The sequence below is a fragment of the Patagioenas fasciata genome, chromosome 4, assembly GCF_037038585.1.
Source record: "Patagioenas fasciata isolate bPatFas1 chromosome 4, bPatFas1.hap1, whole genome shotgun sequence".
NCBI classification, from domain to species: domain Eukaryota; kingdom Metazoa; phylum Chordata; class Aves; order Columbiformes; family Columbidae; genus Patagioenas; species Patagioenas fasciata.
The window spans coordinates 40,024,525-40,044,959 of NC_092523.1; the positions used below are offsets into that span (position 1 = coordinate 40,024,525).

Below are 20,435 nucleotides of genomic sequence, written 5' to 3' on the forward strand. Positions count from 1 at the left end.
CTAAGAGTATCAACCAATCTACAGCTCCCACACCAAAACATCCCAGACTACTCAGTCCTTCCGACCTTCAGGCTGCAAAGGAAGAGAAAACCTGTTTTGCCTGAGTGCAGGTGTAGTAGCACGAGTCTGTTAAGCTGGGGGGATACAGAAGGGGTGCGTGCACTGACCCCTCACATACCACTAGCAACACCGACACCTGGCTGAATTTTCCCCTTATTTTGAAAGACAAGCCTGCTTTCTCAGAGCACTAGTACAAAAAGACAACCAGGTGCACAACAGAAGAAAATAAGCTTATAGAGTCTCCTCTTGAGAAGGAGCCTCAGTTTGCTATGTAAGAACATGAAGCATGCCTTATTCATACATTTTCAATTCACTACAACACTAAAAGCCCATGGGTCATGTTTGTATGATGCAGTTAACATAAAACTAAGAGCTTACAGCAATCAAAATAAAATATTCCTAACTGGCACTACTTCAATAATTGACCTAGTCTGGGGTCATTTTAAAACAGTTTAAAATGCATCATTAATCCAGGGTATACCTAAACAGCTTTACTAATACGCTATAATAAATTAGAACAGAAAAGCAAGGTTGCAGTTAGCATGCATTTAAAAAAATAACACTGTGATAATAATATAAGCCAGAGATGCAAAATAGAGGAACATGAAAGCACAGGAAACACGATAACAACGTGACTTAGAAGTTCCAGAAATATATTTGATGGAATATAATTTCCTTATTCTTCTCCTGGCTATACATTTTCCTTTCTTTTCCGGTTTCCTTCCTGTCACTTCCATCCTAACACTCTGGCAGCTTCTCACTCTCCATTATCATTAAAAGAGAGAAGTCGGTCTCTAACAACCAGATCAGTAAACCGGAGGTTAATCTGCAATATGAAGAAGGTTGCTAAAGAGAAGGTCAGTTGTTTGATCATTGTAGATCACACATGTCAGGAAAAAAGCAGGTCAGCAAAGTATACTGTAAAAACAGCAGCCTTGCACAAGTATTTTTTGAACAAACCTGTGTATGGTGTCCTAAAGGAATCGATATGAGAGTCCATTGCCTAAAGAGTCAAAATAACTACCACGAAAGGCAGGAAAGAATCAAGGGTATAAATGAAACAAGTCAGCATCTTTATTGCCTATATATTTCAAGACTCGTAAGAGGAAAAAAAAAAGTTCAGTAGATTATCTAAAGTTGTCAGTGTTCAAGAAGTGAACATGAAGCCAGCCCACATACAATCTGTGCATAAGGAGGAAGGGGAGACAAAAACAAAAAAGTCCCCATTTATTAGAAAAAAGAATGCCCAAGACACTGTAGTTCGTACTGAATTTATACTCTTAAACATTCACTTTCCCATGTATCTGCATGGTGTCTTGCAGAAAATCATTCCATCCCTTGTAGGACTATTAGGGCATGTTACATTAAGAAAAAAAACCTCCCCCTCCCCGCAGGAAGCAAAGATTATCTCTTCACCTCCTCCTGCCCGTAAACAAACATACATATGTGTACATATATATATATAAATAAAACTAAAAACTCAAAGTCTACACTAATAACCACTTCTGAAGAATCTAGTCTACTAACAATTTCTTTAAAATGCATTGCAGAGTCTCAATTCACTGAATTTAAAACTCAGTTTGGTAAGATTTGACTCTCGTAAGTCACAGAACAAATGTTACTTCAACAGAAGAAAAAGGCAAGTTTTTCCAAGACCTCTGTCTGAAGGGGTTACAATGCGCACAGGCAGTAAATCCACACGTCCAGAGCTTGATCTCCTGTTCATTTGTCATGCGCGTCCGTTCCAGATGCAGAAGCAGGTTGTTGCTTAGCACGATGCCGTCTCCATTTCCCTTCTCCCAATATAAGACACAATTTTTCTTCATCGCTTCTGAAGGAGACATCTGTTGTTCGTCTTGAGCATTTGAAGAAAAATTTCTCTCTCACTTGTTCATTTTGAAGTTGCTTCAATGAAAACACCTTTATCTTCAGTGACTGCACTATTACTCTGTGCAGGGTTTGCACATGAACTGCAGCACTTAAGTGTGATTTGCTGAGAGACCACCTCAGCTTTATAAAAAGTCTCATGTTAATAGCAACTCTTTGCCAAGCAGTTTCTCTCTACGCTTGGTGTATGGGTGGTTTAAACAACGTCTCAGCATCTTTACTGCTCTTGGTGCATCCTCTCCTCATGAAGCAAGGAGACAGAGAAGATGGAGAAAGACCACTTAAGGTAGTGGACTGTGTTTACACTCAGATTTATTTACCACCCTTCTGCAGCTTTGCTGCTTTCCCTGACAGAGTTCCAGATGCTCCCTGCCCTCTGCAGCCTTTCCTGTACACATGCCACGTCTGTTTGCAGTGCTGAAGATGGTAACTTTCAATTTTGTTTTTGAATTCCATTAGTATAGGCAGTTGGTGGAGGTGAATGGAATTTCACATTCACACTAGCAAAGCACAGGCTCATATATACATATATGTTCTGGCTGGGCTTTCATTGCGCTTGTGTCTCTTAAATGGATTGCTTTAGGGAAAACGGAGAGATAAAACCACTCTTCTCTCAGACCGCTATAGAGATCAAGAAGTACTATAGATCAAAATAAAATCTGACCATCATTAGGGAGGAGTGTCTTTGTATACTCGGAAAAATTCCCATCGCTTCACCATCATTGGGAATTATGTCAAGGATGCCCTTACGCTGAAAAAGATTTAATCTGATTCGAGACACAGGTTAAATCTACTATAGGAATATTTTGCTCTGAGGCTTCTGCAAGTCATTTTTTAGTTTTCTGATGATTTTTACAGCCATCCCAAGTAATTTTTATGACCATGTATGCTGTGTCTCTAATGTTTTTGTAGCTTTAGTGGAGAATTCGTTACTTCATGTCATAAAAGTTCTGGATTTACATTTTTATACTAGTGTTATAATTGCAAAATTTGATCAGCAATTTGACTGTCACTTTATTTTATGTTGAGCAATTCTGGAAAAACAACATCCATTCAAGCCTGTCATTCATTTTGTATCCATATCAAATGCAACTTAAAATGTAGTCATTTATCGGAGCCTGAAAAATAGCAATATATTTCTTGTAGGATGGCATTAATGTGTCTTTTTCATGCATTCCCCATGCTAATGTGAAACTACCACTCTGTAGAAAAAGCAATCTAAAAAATTCCAAGATTCAAGCAATCCAATATAATAATGTCATGGTTTAACCCCAGCCAGCAGCTAAGCAACACAGAGCCACCCACTCTCTCTACTCCCAGCCCCAGTGGCATGGGGAAGAGAACTGGAAGAGTAAAAATAACAAAACTTGTGGACTGAGATAAAGGTAGCTTAACAGGCAAAAAGAAAGCCTCACATGCAAGCAAAGCAAAACAAGGGATTCACTGACTACTTCCCATGGGCAGGCAGATGTTCAGCCATCCCCATGAACACTGGGCTCCGTCGTGTGTAACAGTTACTCAGGAAGACAAACACCATCACCCCAAATGTCCCCCCTTCCTCCTTCTTCCCCCAGCTTTATATACTGAGCATGATGTCATATGGTATGGAATATCCCTGTGGTCAGCTGGGGTCAGGTGTCCTGGCTGTGCTCCCATCCAGCCTGTTGTGTACTCCCCACCTTCTCATCAGCAGGCCAGTATGAAAAGCTGAAAAGTGCTTGAGTGTTTAGCAACAACTAAAGCGTAAGTGTGTTGTCAACATTTTTCTCATACTAAATCCAAAACACAGCACTATACCAGCTACTAGGACAAAAATTATACCAGCTGAAAGCAGGATAAAGAATTTACCCAGAAATCAAATGAGACATAAAAAAAAATGTTTAAGAAACTGAAATCTGTTGTTCCCCAAAAAAAGCAAACAAAAAGGAAAGAAAGAAGCAAGAAACAGTTTTGTTGCTATGTTAAAAATAACAGAGCTTTCCCCTCTGAAGAGCCACAATATGGTGGGTTTTTTTTTAATATGAGAGGCAAATACTTGTAAGTGAACTATTGCATTAAACTATGTGTTACATTCTGTGCAAGACGGATGACTCAGAGCTGGTGAACCACTGGAGGATACTCGTTCAGCACAAAATTTGATACCATTTACAGCCTCTTGTCAAGTTATCTAGCTCTGGCTAACTACTGCTGCATCTATGCAGGCTTTGCCAGGGACTGGCAAAATTTTGCCAAGGGTGTAGTTAATCTGTGCAGAAGAGAGATTTCTGTTGCCACTGTCTGTTGGAGCTAAGTCTTGTAGGTAGGGATATCTCAAACCTCCCAAGTATATATGCATTCATGTGACTCTGCCTTCTCTGATACAACCACATAAAGCTTCAGTAGCATTACCCAATTGTTACAAGCACAACTTTTATCCCAGGGACTGGACGACAAAACAAAAAGACAAACTGCCTGTAACAATTATGTTATCTAATGCAAAACTAGGAGATTTTAATCACAGTGAGGCAAAAACAGATGGGATAAAACACTTATCTTGCACTACAGAAGCTGTTAACATTTTAACATCGCAGGAATATGTGTGCAGGTCTTGTATTTCCCAGACATCAGCTCTAAAGAGAGACACAGGGAGCCCCTGCTCTTCCCCATCTTCATATATAAGCAGAACTTGCCAGAGTCTGGCTATAAAACGTTCTTGCTTGTCCTAAACATTTGTTTGCACTCTTCTAGTACTTAATTTATAGAAAACTATTTTCAGAGAGCAACAATAAGTAAATAGGCTAAAATTTTCTAAATAAACTCATCTGTTATTCTATTTTCAGTGCAAGTATGAAAAATTATGCTTTAAGCAAATGAGCACCTTAGGTTAGTCTGATAAATCTACACTTACACACTTCAGTGAACAATCCAATTTCTAAAGCACCCTGTATTAACACTGGTGTCCTGACCAAATTCTAGTTCAGATAATTACTCTGCCTAGCTAAATCTCTTAGTATCACATCCTGTCATAAACCACCGTATAGCACAGAAGTAAACTGTTAAAACGCCATTGCATCTTAAGCACCAAATCAATGGCTCATCACTGATCAATAAAACATCTAAGTTGTATGGGCCAGATTTTCTAGTCTACTATGACCAATTGCACCATACATTTGGCATTAGAAAAAAAACCACACACCACCACACACCACAACTGGCAAAGTGTAGGAAACTGCACTGGACATGGTAACTCTTAGCTGGCAAAAACCTAACAGAAGTTTCAGGGCACTGCACATTCATGGCACTGCCAGATGTCACCAACCTCCAAACTCCTTGTCACTGCAGCTCTCACGGAGTTAGTGCCCACATGGCTCTGAAGAAGACATGCAAATATTCTTCAGCTACTTCAGGGAAAAGTCTGGCAGATAGGCTTAAACTGTTGCGGAGGTAGCGTCAGATGATTCAATGAAGCATCTGTCAAATGCCGTTGTGTCCTTTCACCAAGATTCGGCTGAAATATTCAGGCATTGGATGGTAACCAACAGCTGGAGGTGACACAGGGAAAGGGATGCTTTAGTTATCTGTTAAATCATCCTTGAACAGCTAGATGAAAGCCTGGTATTTCAGCTAGTGAATGCCTCCTAAAGTGAGAGCAAAGGTCTTCAGTAAACAGGATCTAACCAGGAGAAAGAGGGGACAGGAAATTACTTCAACAAGATCCACCAAGAGATCTTAAAATGGCAGCATAAAATAACATTGTCCTTGTGAAACACTACCTTGAACAGGAACATGTCAGCTCTGACCCTGCAGAAACAAACATCCAGAAAAGAGTGGGATATTGTAGCCTATATATTTCTATGGCAGCTGCACATACACCTCATCATTTTTATTCCTACAATTCTGTTAATATATTGCTATCAGCTTGGTGATTAAATAGCTGACTTGAATCACCAGGTGTTCACATAGACTTGGAGTCACATCACCTTCTCTATGAAGAAAAATGTGTGAAAATTATGGAAATGAAGGTGAAGAATTTGGAAGAGAAGCATGAAATCCTGTTAAATTCCTGCAATAGATTTTGTTCCTCTCCTTTAGCTCTTGAGCAAGCCTCCTTGAGTAGGTTTCCTCTATAGCATTTTTTCATAAACAGGGAAAGGAGTTCTCTGTTGAAGACATATTTTGAGAAAGATTACCCAGCCAAGCCCATCACCCTGTGAAACTCCTCCAAATTCAACAATTGTCAAAACCAGTTTGAAACCAATGAATCACAATAGAGCTTGACCTTAAAAACCAGTTTACACTGGAATTCTCAGAAAGGAGTTGGTTCAGCAGGTTGACATCCTCTAATAAAGCCTTTTCGTATTTTAAAGAAACATTAAAAAACTGGGACTGCTATTTCTTTCAGTCAGTGTAATTTGGTCTCTTGACAGCGAGGAACATTTACAATAGGTGTAGGACTTTTAGCTTGGGATTCCTGAGCTGCATTGTATTTAACTTGTCAACCTCTGAGTTAATTTTTTTCAGCCTTATTTAAAGTAACCAAAGATGTCTGCTCCTGGCCCAAATCCATCAAAATACTTAGCATACACTCAGTTTTGCTCAAGTCAATTGCTATAAATGTGTGCATCAGTATATTGCTAGACAAAGACCATAAGTTAACCCATCTGAGCATAAAAAAAAAAAAAAAAGAAGAAAAAGAAAAAAGAAAAAAGAAAAAAGAAAAAAAAAAGAAAAAGAAAGAAAAAAGGAGAAAAAAAAAAGGAAATAAAAACTGAATTGTTCTTTCCTCTATATGGGAACAGACACCTGCCTACACACAGCACAGTCTGGCTCCCAACCAGGGGGTACCACCACAGTTCCCCAGATCCAAACACATGAGCTACATTCCCTGCACAGGGACACAAGAAAGTTTAAGAACCAAGTGACTGTCATGTCCCAGTAAGGAAACAAAGCACAGCTTGCGTAGGCCCCCCAATCACTAAAACACTCTTGCATCCCACTGCACTGATACAGCCTCGCAGTGCCTCTCATCACAGTGGTCTCTCCACAAGCCCAGCTGCTGGCATGCACAGAGGTTTCTTGACCTTGTGTTTTGAGTTGGATTAATCTGAAATGACTGTGCTTTTAAAAAAAAAAAGAAAAGTTAACTACCGACAATAATATTAGCTGAAATGCATTACTAATGTCGAGTTAAATTGAAAGAAAACTAAATATAGAAAACAGTCCATTTTATCCTGCATGATACCCTGTTTAGTAACATTGCTGAAAATTGATAGGTATTAAATTAACCACAGGAGGGCTCCCTCTGGTATACTGAATATAACAGAAACATACTGTTAATTGCCAAAAATAATATTGTATCTTAAAAGTAACAAAGGTTTCAGACTTCAAATGATATTCTCCTCAGTAGGATCCAATATACATAGGGGAATACAATTATACATGAACAATTCAGATAAAGAAGTGAATTACAGAAGTGTTAACTGTATGACTGTGAAATGGCAAACACAGATTGCCAATGCACTGCTTTTTAAGACTCTGAGTTCTGATCTGCCATGAGATACGTAGGGGCTCTTGGAGCTGACACACCGGCACAGCAATGAACTGGGCTGTAGAATAAAAGAGGATTGAATGCACCAGGTACCAGCTGCTGCTCTGGGGAGAGAAATGAGGATTTGCTTGGAAGAGCACACACACAGAAACTGAGAAACTGAGCATGGAAAGTGAGGCTTCATTTTATCGGTATTTTTTATAGTCATCCATGCACTGTCCCAAAATAGTACAAATTAATGACTGCAACAGTCAAGGAGCTACTTTTGTAGACTTAGGTCTGTTTGTCATTCTGTACTTTATTTACTCTTCTGTTAAAGAGAAACAAAACTTTCCCACCTCACAAGTCTGTGGTGAAAGCAAAGGTAAGCAACTGAGACAATGGAACTAAATACACAAGTAACTGACAGTGTCCCAACAGTGCACTCATAGGAAACACATGTCTATTTGTATCCTATCCAAACCATACTTAGTACATGATTTTGTAGCTGTTGAAATCAACTGGAAAAAGCGAGAGAAATAGAGCTAAGCAAGAGAGGAAAACAAGTTTCACTTTCAAGATACAGTTTTTATGCAGCTCCAGAAACAGAATTCATCAACCCAAACTTTGTTTACTAACTATTGATGCCAGTGAAGAACAGAGTTAAATGTCCTGGAACAATTATGATTATCAGAACCTGTGCACTAAACAGTAGGAAACAATGCATTTTGTGGTAAACTTCAATTTTCACCTCCTTCATGGACTTCAGAAACCAATGACTGTTCGCAAGACACATTTCAGGCTGGAACCCCGTCCTGGTTTAAGGAGGCAAAGTTAGTACTTTGATAGCCATCAGGTTATTTTTAACACCGAAATGTGTCTCTATCCCATGGAACAACACCTTTTCCTGACAGTACAGCTGTATTTCGGTCTTTGCTCTGGGCACTGTGCATGCACCAAAATAAAAAGGGCCAACACCATTGAGACCTCCTCCCATAGAAGTGCCCTAAATCAGGAGGCCGAAGTAGCATGCCTCACTGTGCCAAACCGTAAGTGAAATGAAGCCAGAAATCTACTTTCTTTCCTTACTTTACACATCATAAAGCATTTCGGTAATATACCTAGGAATAAGTCTTACAGAGAATCTGTGACTAAGAGATGCTGCTGTTCAATCCAATTTCAAGTGAGAAGATTTGACACCAGGAAGCAGGGAAATGACAACTGAATAAAAAAAAAGTACCAAATGAAGTTGAAATGCATTAGGGGTTACTTCACTACACTGCCCTCCTTTCAGTCAACCACACTGGCATCCCATAAAAAACAGAAATAAACATCTCCCACAACACTTTTCACCAAATACATATATTACTGATGCTGGAAAGCTGCTCCAGGAAGTTTTATTCTTTTACATCAGGTTATTTTTCATATATATTTAAAGCATATAAACAGACAAGGATAAAGCTTTACTGTAGCCAAATACAGTAGCATTAACTTCAGATAGCCTCAGACAACCAGGTTTGGACTAGGTTTACATCCTACTGCTTGTACTGAATTGTTGCATTTCCTCCAAAGAAAACAAAACTGAAATTAAAACTTTTGTCAGCATAACTTAGTATCCAAACACCTTGCCTTCAGCTTCTGTCAAAAAGAAAAGATCAGACCGGTTACTTCTATCACATACATGGTATTCCCATGACACACACAAAAAAAGAGACGTCATTAAACTAACTAATCAAAACTCAAGGACACCATAAGGTGTTAAGAAATTTATAAGACTATTTAAAAAAAGAAAAATATCCTATTCAGTTTCCCTTATTCCCATAGTACAGCAAGGAAGACTGACTTAAATAAACCAGAAACTGATCATATTTTTTTTTTCTCACATGTACTGCTTTATTGTCAAACTATATTTTATGGAGAGTTTGTTGCTCCATGTAACTCAGAACATTAATATCTGTACCTTTACCCTTGAAGGTCCACTTGTGATAAACTAAATGAAAATAACAATTATCAAAATGTAAAGACTAAGTCTATCAAGTTCACAAGTGAAAACCTTAGGAAAATATGATAGCTTAAAAAAGAAAAAGTTTGTATGAAATGCTTAGAGATTCATAATGCATACAGAATTAGTGTACAGTGATCAAAATCATTAATGCTGTCTGAAATCAGGGTTGTCAATACCATGTTCTCACCTTCTAATCTTTGGGAAAGAAGGGCTTCTCTGCTCAGAAACAGAATTTGCATGATAACAAAACACACTCTTATGTAACTTCCTGCAGCACTGTTTTAAAGAATAAAAAAGTCAACTTACTTCGTCATATTAGGATTTCTAGATAGCACTGAAGAGCACAAGTGCTCTCTTCTAGTCACTGGGAATGACAGAGTCCCCAGGGGACACTGTTCTACCATTGACAGAAATGGACTATTTTTGCATTGTGGACTGATTCTGAACAGCTTCTCTGTTACTACTGTCAGGATATCGATGCCTCCTCCATCAACCTGCTATCCCTCCTTTGGTCCACTGCTGTGGCAAGCAGCTTAGGTGGCGGGAGAGGTTGACAGAACCCCCATTCACAGAGAAGTTTGAGGATGTCTGCTTTAGTAATGAAATGGAAAATTTAATTTATAACTAGTCAGAAAAATCAGAATTTCACCACACCATCTTCTCAAAAACACCTGATGATCAATAACATTAATTTAATTGTTCTTAAAACAAGATGGAATATTTATGGACATTACTGCCAACATCAGAATACATCTAGACACACATTTTACCCATAAGAGCAAAACCAGTTCAGCCTATGTCTAACTTACTGAAGTCATTGACAGCTCTGCCTCTCCTCCATGGCCAGGACATACCATATCAGTCTGACTGTACATCACTGTCATGTACTGACTCTACACACACACCCCTGCGTAACCTAACACAACTTCAGAATATATAAGAAAAGTCTGCTGCAGTTTCAGTAGGACTGACCTTTAAACTTGCGTATAGTCACATTCAGTATTGAGTAACTGAACATCTTAGGGGCAAAAAATAACTTTGTTGAGTGTCAAAATTCTTGCATCTCCTACTAACACAATAGGCGGAAAAAGTTATATTTCTACTATGATACTATTTCACTATTTCTAATGTAGTCTTTTATAGTATGACCTAATTTCTAGCTTAGTCTCAAGAAAATACACTGACCATCTTCTTACAATTCTCTTTATATTTAAAAGAGCTGAACTCAAAACTTGTATTTCAACCCTTGTTCCTTGTATGCATTTTGGGTTATAAAGTGCACATCAGAAGGCACAAGTATTGTAATTGCATTACTCACCTCTACTTCAACCTGCTATCCTCACTGGGTAATGACATTGCCAACATGACTTCAATTCTGACAGTGATAACGGAATTACATTAGAGTCAGCTGTAAGGTTCAAAGTTTCATTGCTCATTTTTATTGTTTTCCCATTAAACTGCTCCACTAGTGCTCAATTAGTATTCAGGTGGGGAGAGGGGAGGAAAAAAAAAAAAAAACAGCTAGTAAAAAGCCCCTTTCGGATAACTCAGGTTTTAAAATTTGCTGGGGTCTCATTAGCAAGTCTCATTAGCCCTTTATATATGCTCAGCTGGTGATCTTCAAGGTTTTCTTCCACCATTTTTTTAAAGTTATTTCCCTTTGAGTGCTATCAAGTCTTGAACACCAGGAATTTAATCTTCTGTCATGGCACGGGTCTTTTAAAGACCCATGCAAAAACCATGGAATCCTTATTTGCACTGAATAACTTAGCTTTCCTAAATCACAAAGTAAATTAGAAACTGCAAAAACTACCATATGCCCCTTGTAAACTAATGACAGACATGATAGTGTATAATTTTCTTTCAGCAGAAATTACTTCCAACTAAAAATCTAGCACCTGACACCTACTGCATTTTAAAATCCTTGGAAAGATAAAGTAAGCTTCAGATTAGGAAGCTATCCTTAACTTCCTCCTTAGCAAGAAAGTATCCTCCATTCAGCATATTTCATGAACCAAAGTTACAATACTTTGGAGGACTAACTTCAGTAATCGATAACTACAATAACAAAAAATCAAATATGTGCATTACACACATGGGTGATGACCCTTGAAATTTAGACTACTAATGCACCAAAATGATACATGATGCTGTCTAATACACTAACACAAAGGCTATGCAAGTGGTCAACAAGGTAAAAGATCAATCAATTACATAACTTCAAACTAATGATCTATGAAATATTTATGTAATATTTAAATTACACTGACAATTACAGTCCAGGACATAGCACTGTTGAACAAAACAAATATAAGCTTTGGCAAATTACGGGCAGAGTTTTAAAGCATTGTATTACAACAACTCCCTAAAACCAAACTTCATGTAATGAGGGTCATATTGTGATTTATGATCCAGACATAAACGCAGCAAGCTGAAGAACAACTTAAAAAAACAAAACAAAAACCAAAACAAACAACCGGTTTATATCAACTGCTGTTTTAATAACCGGGAAACTATAAATATTTGAAAGTTGTCTGTGTCATCAGTCAGACAAGCAGTTACACACAGCGTAGCTGTATCAGGTCACGTTAGTAACATTCAGAAGAGAAAAAGACTGTCAGTCACTTCTGTCGAGTTTTCCACAGAAAGGAAGAGAAAACAGAAAATCTACGTGATCGGTTACCTAGATGGATTCCGAGCAATTGTAGCGGGCGTACAGCCACACATCGGTTCAAGCAGTATTACAGACAGGCAGCCAAATAAAAGTTGAGGTAAAAACTCCACTTCTCGTAATGAAAATTAGAGCCCAGCATCGCCTTTGGTTAACGGACGAAGCATGCAAAAATCCCACGTCCTCCTAATTTCACGGCCAGCTTCTGTGACTGCTCACCCTTGCCCTTCCCTGGGAAACCCACCCCGACAGGCTCATCTGTTCGCCCACAACTTTCTCTCTCCAGCGCGGAGGTAGGACAAGCACATGTGCTGCTGCAGCCCCCCGCTCCGCGCCGACGGCCGCCGCGCCCCAGACCCCTCCAGCGGCGGTGGGTCCCGCTCAGTCCCGGAGAGGGGAGCGCTGGGGCCGCGCCCCGAGAGGAGAGAGCCCGCCGCCCGCCCGGGGCAGCGGGACACAGCGGAGCGGCGCGGAACACGGCGAGGCAGCGCTCCCGGGCGGCTTCGCACCTACCTGCGGCTCGGCAGGCTCGGCGGGCTTCACCAGGTGCTTCTCTTTATAGAGAGACCAGAGGCCAATGTCGGGCAGGAAAATCAGAGCCGCGGTGAAAAGCAGCGTCATTTGCAGAAACCTCTTCTGTTTCCTCTTCATGGCAAAAGCCGGGCTGCTCTGGTGACGGCGCCAGCAGGAGCAGCTATCCCAGCACCGCGGGACCAGGTCCTTTCCTCCTTGCTGTCCTTCGGAGGGGCCCGGCGCCGCGGAGAAACTTCGCCCGCCCGCCTCACAGCCGCCCGCCCCGCGCCCGGGCGGAGCCGCCCCCCGCGGCGGCGGCGGCGAAGCCGGCGGCCGCCCCCCCCGCCCCGGCGCGGCGCTGCGCGGTGGCGGCGCCACTCCCGGGGGAGCTCATGGACCCACCTGCGCACGGAGCGGCGAACCACTCAACACACGGCCGGGGCGGGGGTACAGGAAAATTAAAAAATAATTTAAAAAAACAACTAAAAACCCCACAACCCAGGTCCAATGAACAGCGTTGGCCCGAGAGAGCGCCTCCTCCCGCCGGCTCCCGGGCACGGCGGCAGCGCTAGCGCGGCGCGTAACCCCCGCGGCTCCCCGCGCCCGCCCGCCTCACGTCCTCCTGCCTGCCCGGGGCGGGGGCGCGCGGCATCATGAGCTCATCAGGCGCAATTTGCTAAGCAAGAGTTTAAATGACAAATAAAAAGAAAGGAGCCCAGAGGCCGGCGCGTGACACAGCGCACCCCTCCGCGCCGGGGAGGCGGCCAAGGAGAGGGTGGCCCCCGCGCCCCCCGCCACCATGTGCGGCGGCCGGGCCGGGGGCGGGCAGCGCCAGCCTGCCCCGCCCCACCGCGCCCCCTCATCCCGGCCGACCCATATGTGCCAGCCGCCCGCGCGGGGACCCCGGGCTGCAGTCGGATGTCGTTGTCGTCGCCGCTGCCGCTGCGCACCGGGGACGGGGCTTGCAATTCCCGTTCCGGTCCGTCCTCCACGGCGCTACGTGAAACGTGGGGGGCTCCCAGTCCGGGAGCCTGGCCCGCCGCACCAGGCAGTGGTTGGGCGCTCACCTGCCGGGCTCTCACCTGCCGGGGAGCTCCCCGGGCTCTCCTACGCAGCGCCGCCTTTCCCAAGCCCGCCCGGCCAGCAGCTCTACATGCCTTCCCCGCACCGCGGGGGCTGAGGTCACACCCCGCTTCGGGAGCAGCACCGGGGGACGGGGATGTTCAAAGCGATGCAGCCCTGGTTGCAGGCTCTACACTGCTGGTTGCATCAGACACGTTTGCGTTTCTGGTCTGAGTTCAACTGCTCGTTCTGATTATGCAGTGCGATTACCCTTTTTTCTCAAACTAACTCCTCTCAGCAAAACAGGACATTTAGGTTAAGCTTACAAGGACCTAGTGACCTTTCAACTTTGTCACATCAAACACTGGGAAAATGGGTACCAGACTTGTAATGTTAATGTGTCTAGAACGAATATTGAAAAATAAAGGTATATCTAACTTCCTTTTTTCCTGCCTTCTATATATTTAAAAAAACAAACAAACAATTATCACTTCAATTACAGTCCATATTTCTACTGGTGGCTGAAATATTTCTGAATGAGGAAGTCTAAATCCTGCAGTGAGAACCCTCTTTCTGTAACGAAAGTGCATCTCTACAAATGGCAAGAAGTAGTCCTGTCCTTTGTCATAGGTGAGAACCATTATGTCCATCTGCAGAACTGTCTTGTGCAGAAAGTCTTTCCTACACATGCATAAAATTGTAAAAGAGGCAGTTAAAGGTTATTTTTAGGAGAGTAGCTGGAGATAAAGGAAAGGTTGTGGGAGGAACAGAAGAACTCTGAACGCTGAAGGTGGGGTGGGAGGAAACGGCATAATGATTTTCACATGAAAGTAGGACTGGGAGGGACCTTGCAAGGTCAGCTTCTTCATGGCTCTGCCCCAAGGCACAATCAGCTACATCTATGTCACTCTTGACAAGTGTTTGTCTAACCCATTCTGAAGTCCTCCAGCGATTACACCACTACAGCCTCCTCAGGCAATCTGTTCTGACTTGCAGTTACAAACTTTTCCTTAATGTTTAACCTGAGTCTTCCTTGCTGTGATTTGAGAGTATTGCATTAACCACCAAAGAGACAGCAAGCAGAGTATTCATTCCCCTCAGTCTTTACATAGTTAAAACCCAGTTCCAGATACTGTTCCACAGGCACTCCAGGACATCTCAACAGCTGATGTCTCTTAGTGCTATCATCAGGACTGTCTTCAACTGACTTGTATCTTTCTGGAAGTGCAATGTCCAAATCTGTATGGAATATGCTGCTTGGGAACTTGTGTTTATAAGAAAAGAACAATAATTGTGCATGCATCTCAGTGAAAACTGTTCTCCCATGCTTCCATGTGGAAAGCAAACTTTGGTCATAACAGCAGTAGGTTCTTAACTAATGGCCATTTTGTGATACAATTTAAGCTCTGGTTGGTTTAATTTCCTTCAAATTAACTACCAGTTAATTCATTGTTCCTATTTCTATCTCTATGGCTGAATACTTCTCCCTTTTGTAGTGCCTTCATTGAATATCACCAAATTTTTTCCCGAATATTTATCCAGTCTGCCAAAATCACTTTCAATATAAGCCTATCTTCCACTGTCATATACAAATTTAATAAACAATTTCTATTCTGAAATGCAGACTGATAGAGAGAACTTCAGTGTGTTCAGATTCAGGACAGATCCTTGCAGAGCTCTACAAAATGTATCCTCCCACACTTGAGAGTAAGTTGTTGATACCTTACTCTCTCTGGAGTTTCCAAACAATTTTGCACTCACCCTAATTAGTTGCAAGACCTATGTAAACTAGTGTTACTTAGAAGAGTGTCATGTGCAAGGCTTTGGTCTATCATCTTAATAAGAAAGGCTATGCAAGCAGATACACTTTTTGATTGCTGCAGCTAACCAAAGAAGGTATTCAGTTCAACCAAATTTAAAAACTTGGGGTTTGTATTCAAGAGCTGAATCCACCAAAAGGCTAGAAGTATTCACAAAACCAAAGGGCATTGATCTTCTTGTTAGAAATTCTGCTTTTTTAGCTTGTCATCCAGGGTTAGGCAACTTATTCCAGCACGGAGATTTTGATTCAGCTGCCTTTTTGTCTGAAGGAATTCTGCCCTGATGTTCTTCCACTCAGTGCAAGATGTATAATAGCTAGAACCATGCTAAGTATAGAAATGATTGCTGTGAGATCATATAATAATTGTATGGAAAAAGTAGGGCTACTGGCAGGAAAGATTTAGGAGATCTTGCATACTGGAATTCCACAGCATGCCAGTTAAGTCCCTCTCCGGAGGCTGAAGTGAATGCGGACATTCACTCTCAGGAGATGAAATTCAATTTAATTTCCTGAATCCTGAAAATGATTCTGTAGTAGGGGTCATAGTACACAACTAGAAAATTCAGGTCTGCTTTGTAAAGAATAAAGGCACATTTTTCAGCAAATAATGTTTTCACACAGTCATAAGCCACCTAGCCCTAATAAGAATCACTGAATTTTTAAGATGCTAAGCTAGTTTAAAGGAAGGAGGAAAAAAAGAAAACAGTGTCACTGTTCTGTGAGTTAAAAACTGCAAACACAGCTTAAGGCATGTGATAATAACCTATGCTTACCCTAGAAGAACTTGCAGAATATATTGTTTCTTCAGTGGGAACACATTCAAAACTTCCAAGTATTTGCTGTTTGAGTTCTCAAGCCATACATGAAAAATAATGAAAGAGGTGCATTCTGAAACTGTGTACACCTTGGGACCACAATTGAGTGTATTTGGGCCATATTTTCGCTTTCACTATACGTCTTCCGAAGCTCTAAGTTCCACCAAGACTTCTGATACAACCTAGGGCAGAAAATCAGAGCAGAGCTACCAAGAAAGGTGACTATGAGAAGCTGTTCAGCCATGCATTTCAAACCTAGAGGCTGAACTCAGGCAGCCTGCAAGGTAAATTTATTGACATCACAGCTTTACATATAGAATTACTCAAAAGAGACTCCAGCTCATATTTAATCAATACTCTTTGTACAGGAAAGCCACTATTCAGTGCTTGTATTGCATGAGCCAAACTCTGCACTCACATGAAAGAGAAAGTACCCATGTTCATGTTCACGTTCACTTATGAACAGCAGAGGTTGATGTGCTCTGAACAGAGAAGAATCTAGTAAGATGATGGTTAACCACCTGTAATATTGCCATATAAAAGAGTGAATAAAGGTCATGGAATGAGAGTTTGCTTTCATTACAGTATTCACCTCCAAGTAATTCAGGATGTAAAATGACCAGGTCTGTTTCCATATTTTGTTTCAGTCTGCTTAGCTAGAGACAACACGTAGTGTTGCAAACCACTCTCGAAGGCAGGGAGGGCTCTGTTCTTCCACTAGTACAACCCAGATCTGAAATGGAGCTGCAAACAAATGTGATTCTGGTATTTAGGGGACTGACATGCTTTTACCACAGCTGGCTTTCACCCTCAGACCTCCAAGGTTCCCTCACAGCACTGTGCACCCTCTATCACTTGTCTTAGATCAACCAAAACCTCAAGGGAAAGGCATGACACAAGTAGCATACTAGAAATGGAAAGTACTCTTTTACAAAGTTCAAAATCCAAGATCCTCCAAACTCCCACAGAAAATATATATTTTCAATGTATTCTGCAGAGAAAAGTTTCAACATCATACCTCAAAAATTGAAATGCTCATTTATATATAGACTCTGGCTATAAGTAACAATACATGTAACAGTTTTTTATTGACCTTCTGTTTCTAAGTCATTTTGGCCTCGTCTGTCTCCAGTTTTGTCACCAAGTTTCAAAATCGTCACCACATATTTGTACTGCTGCTAACTGTGAAAATATTTTTTTGTAAATCTCATAAGTGAGGTTTTTCTTAGAATCAAACTCTTGTTCTCAATGCTAACTGAGAATTTCAGCTGAAAGGGAAAGCTAGGAGTCCTCCTACTCATATAGGAAACACGGAAATTCAGTCCCCAGAAAGGAACTCGAGAGAAGTTTTATCAAGATTTTTAGACCCTGATGTGTATTTTTTAAAGTTATTATGTTTGGCAATATTGCATAGAGCCAGAAAATTTACTTGAGAAGTTTAGTACAAACATTTATTAAAACTGAAGTAGTTATAAATTTGAAGACCACTTCTTTTCAGACAGTGAAGATTTTTTAGTCATAGTGTGTAGTAGTAGTAATATATTCGACGAATCCAGACGCCGACATAAGCTCTTTGATCGAACGGGCGGGCCGGGCGAGAGTAAGGAGTCTAATTCAATGTGAATTTACCATCCGTACTCTTTAATGAACTCCTAAACAACACTGAATATCAATGTCCCCGAGACCACGTTTTTCCAAGCCTTATATATTCTATACCAAAAGGCCATGCGGCAAGTGCAGGCTACAATTGGTTACACTTACAGTCACTCATCCCCCCCACTATGGTGATTGGCTGCAGGGCACTGTTCACAGACTGTTCATGCGCAGTGGCGACGCCCCTCCTGCAGCCTGGGTCGAGGGCAGAGCAGCTTCTGTTTACTTTCCTTTTGTCTCTGGTGTCTCAGGGAAATCCTTCCGTGTAGCCGCATCAAGCCCTGGCTTGTTCACAGCACACAGCCAGAGACTCTCCACAATAGTACACTTAAAGGTCCATTACCTTAAACAGAAAGTTTAATAGCAATGAAAAGAACTACATTCTATGAAAATATTATTGGGCAAGTCCCCCTAGAAATGTTTGATATTTAGAAAATAATGTCATTCCTATTCCAAAATTACAAAGTTTGGTTTAAATACCAAAGAAAAACTATTACTTCAGTAAAAGTCACATAGAACTTAAATGAGTAATGCTAATGCCATGAATTATTTCCACTTCCAAATCTTGATTCTGTTTGACTAGCTGGATGATGGATGATTGCTTCTTCATTGTTGCTGTGCCACTAGAAACTTGAGAAAGCAAACAAAAATGCTGATGGATCAGACGTTTTGCCAGTTACCTAACAATCTGCAGATTCACTACTGCACAAAAGAAATCACTGAGATGTAAGGGTAATCAGAAAAGTTTATTTTGAGAGAGAAAATCAGTACAATGTCAAATATTTCTAAATAGCGCAGTAATCATAAAACACTGATGTCAGGAAAAATAGTTTCTTATTCTTCATTTCACAAAAATCCACAATAATTTGAACCTAAATATGGTGCAGGAACATGGCATTTGCAGGAAGTTGGATGAAATAAATTTGTCTTCTTTTAGATCATCTTTTTTCAACAAAGAGAAGCTATATATTAGCTTTACAATCTCAGCTCTGTGTTAACTATTAAAATCATTCAGCTTTTTTGAAGATCAGCTTTCCTTTTAGGTCTTCTCTCTGGTGCATTTCAGAGAGCTCGTTATACACCTTCCAAGTATCTGGTAAGGCCACACATCAACATTAATCTTTTCACATCCAGGAGTTTCCTTTGATAACTCATAGGGCCTTCACACTCTTGTCACACAACTTGATCCAGGTTGGATCTCAAGTAATGTTATATTACTGGAAATAAAGCAGTACATTTTGCAAAGCTTCCTTAACAAGATTGAAAGTCTCATCTCACCAAATTTGTAAAATGTGTAGAATATATCAAAAGGTAGCAGATGTCACCTTCAGTTCTGATTTCTCACTAGAAGCATCACCAACACACTTTGGAGATGTCTACACTGATAAATAGGAGAGGAGAATGGGCTAGAGGAAGCTCCACATCACTTGTTTGCTCATTTGCATCCAGTTTTGTTTTGGGCTGCTCCAAACAGTTCATTTCAAAAGACTAAGCCCAGGTTCAGTGCTTGGAATCATTTATTGCAGTTAACCATGAATGGATGAGGTGGCACCAAAGTGTATCTCTGTCATCCTCCATGCACTCCCAGACAGCTGAGCACCACATGCCCCACACCCTCACCATGCCCTCTGCCATTCCCTCGGGTATGTTACACATCCTTGAGGTCTGAAGAAAGTCACTCTAGTGGCTTCCACAGAGACCTCATGTGAACCACAAGTGATGTAATGGCCTGCACCTTTTCTTCTCCCCATTGTGTCAGAGAGCAAGATATCAGCTTGAAAAGTGGGCAGATTAAAATGGTGGTTTGCTACTAACAGTTGAATGCTAATAACATGTAGTGTTTCTCTAACTCACCAACAGTCGACTATTAATTTCTTTGAAGGATACCTAGGACAACAAATGCTATATAAATACTTTCTTCAAATTTGAAGATGAGGAAACTGTCATAGAGAATTTAAATGAAGATCATAACGCTGACAGCTCCAGTTCCATCAGTGCAAATTTCTTGTATAAATGTATATAAAAACATGAAGAAGCAGCACATTTATATTCCATTAATGCGCTGAATTCCATCGTGTACTGTAGAAAGGCATCATAGATGACATAGAAAGCAAGACGATAGTTTAAATATTCTGGGTGTAACCCAGCAATTACATAACCTGGATTCTAATGACTACATATTGCTCCATCATTAAAGAGAAAATGTCATTTTATTTAAAATTATAATTACCAAATCCAGTGATTTCTGATGAGCTATGTGAATGTGATTTGCAATATTGATTCCACCTTATTCAAGTAAGAAAATAGATGCTGAAAGAAAAAAGGCTTAAGAAAAATACTTTATATTAGAAAGTATTTTTTCTAAGGGATATGTGTGAGCTTTTTATCCTTCTAAGTGATTAATATACTTGACAATTTACATGCAAATTTTGAATACCAGA

General features: G+C 40.8%; 1 protein-coding gene across 2 annotated transcripts in view; it reads right to left on the reverse strand.

Moving 5' to 3' along the window:
* Nucleotides 1–12,919, reverse strand: part of GALNTL6 (polypeptide N-acetylgalactosaminyltransferase like 6) — a 456,378-nt gene extending 443,459 nt beyond the window's left edge. The window contains exon 1 of one of the 2 annotated variants that reach the window (XM_071807705.1): nucleotides 12,643–12,919. In XM_071807705.1, the coding sequence (XP_071663806.1) occupies nucleotides 12,643–12,780 (138 nt within the window). In that variant the 5' untranslated portion in view covers nucleotides 12,781–12,919. The remainder of the gene's footprint in view (nucleotides 1–12,642) is intronic. The other variant, XM_065837689.2, reaches the window with a different exon arrangement.
* Between the last annotated feature and the right edge of the window lie 7,516 nt (nucleotides 12,920–20,435).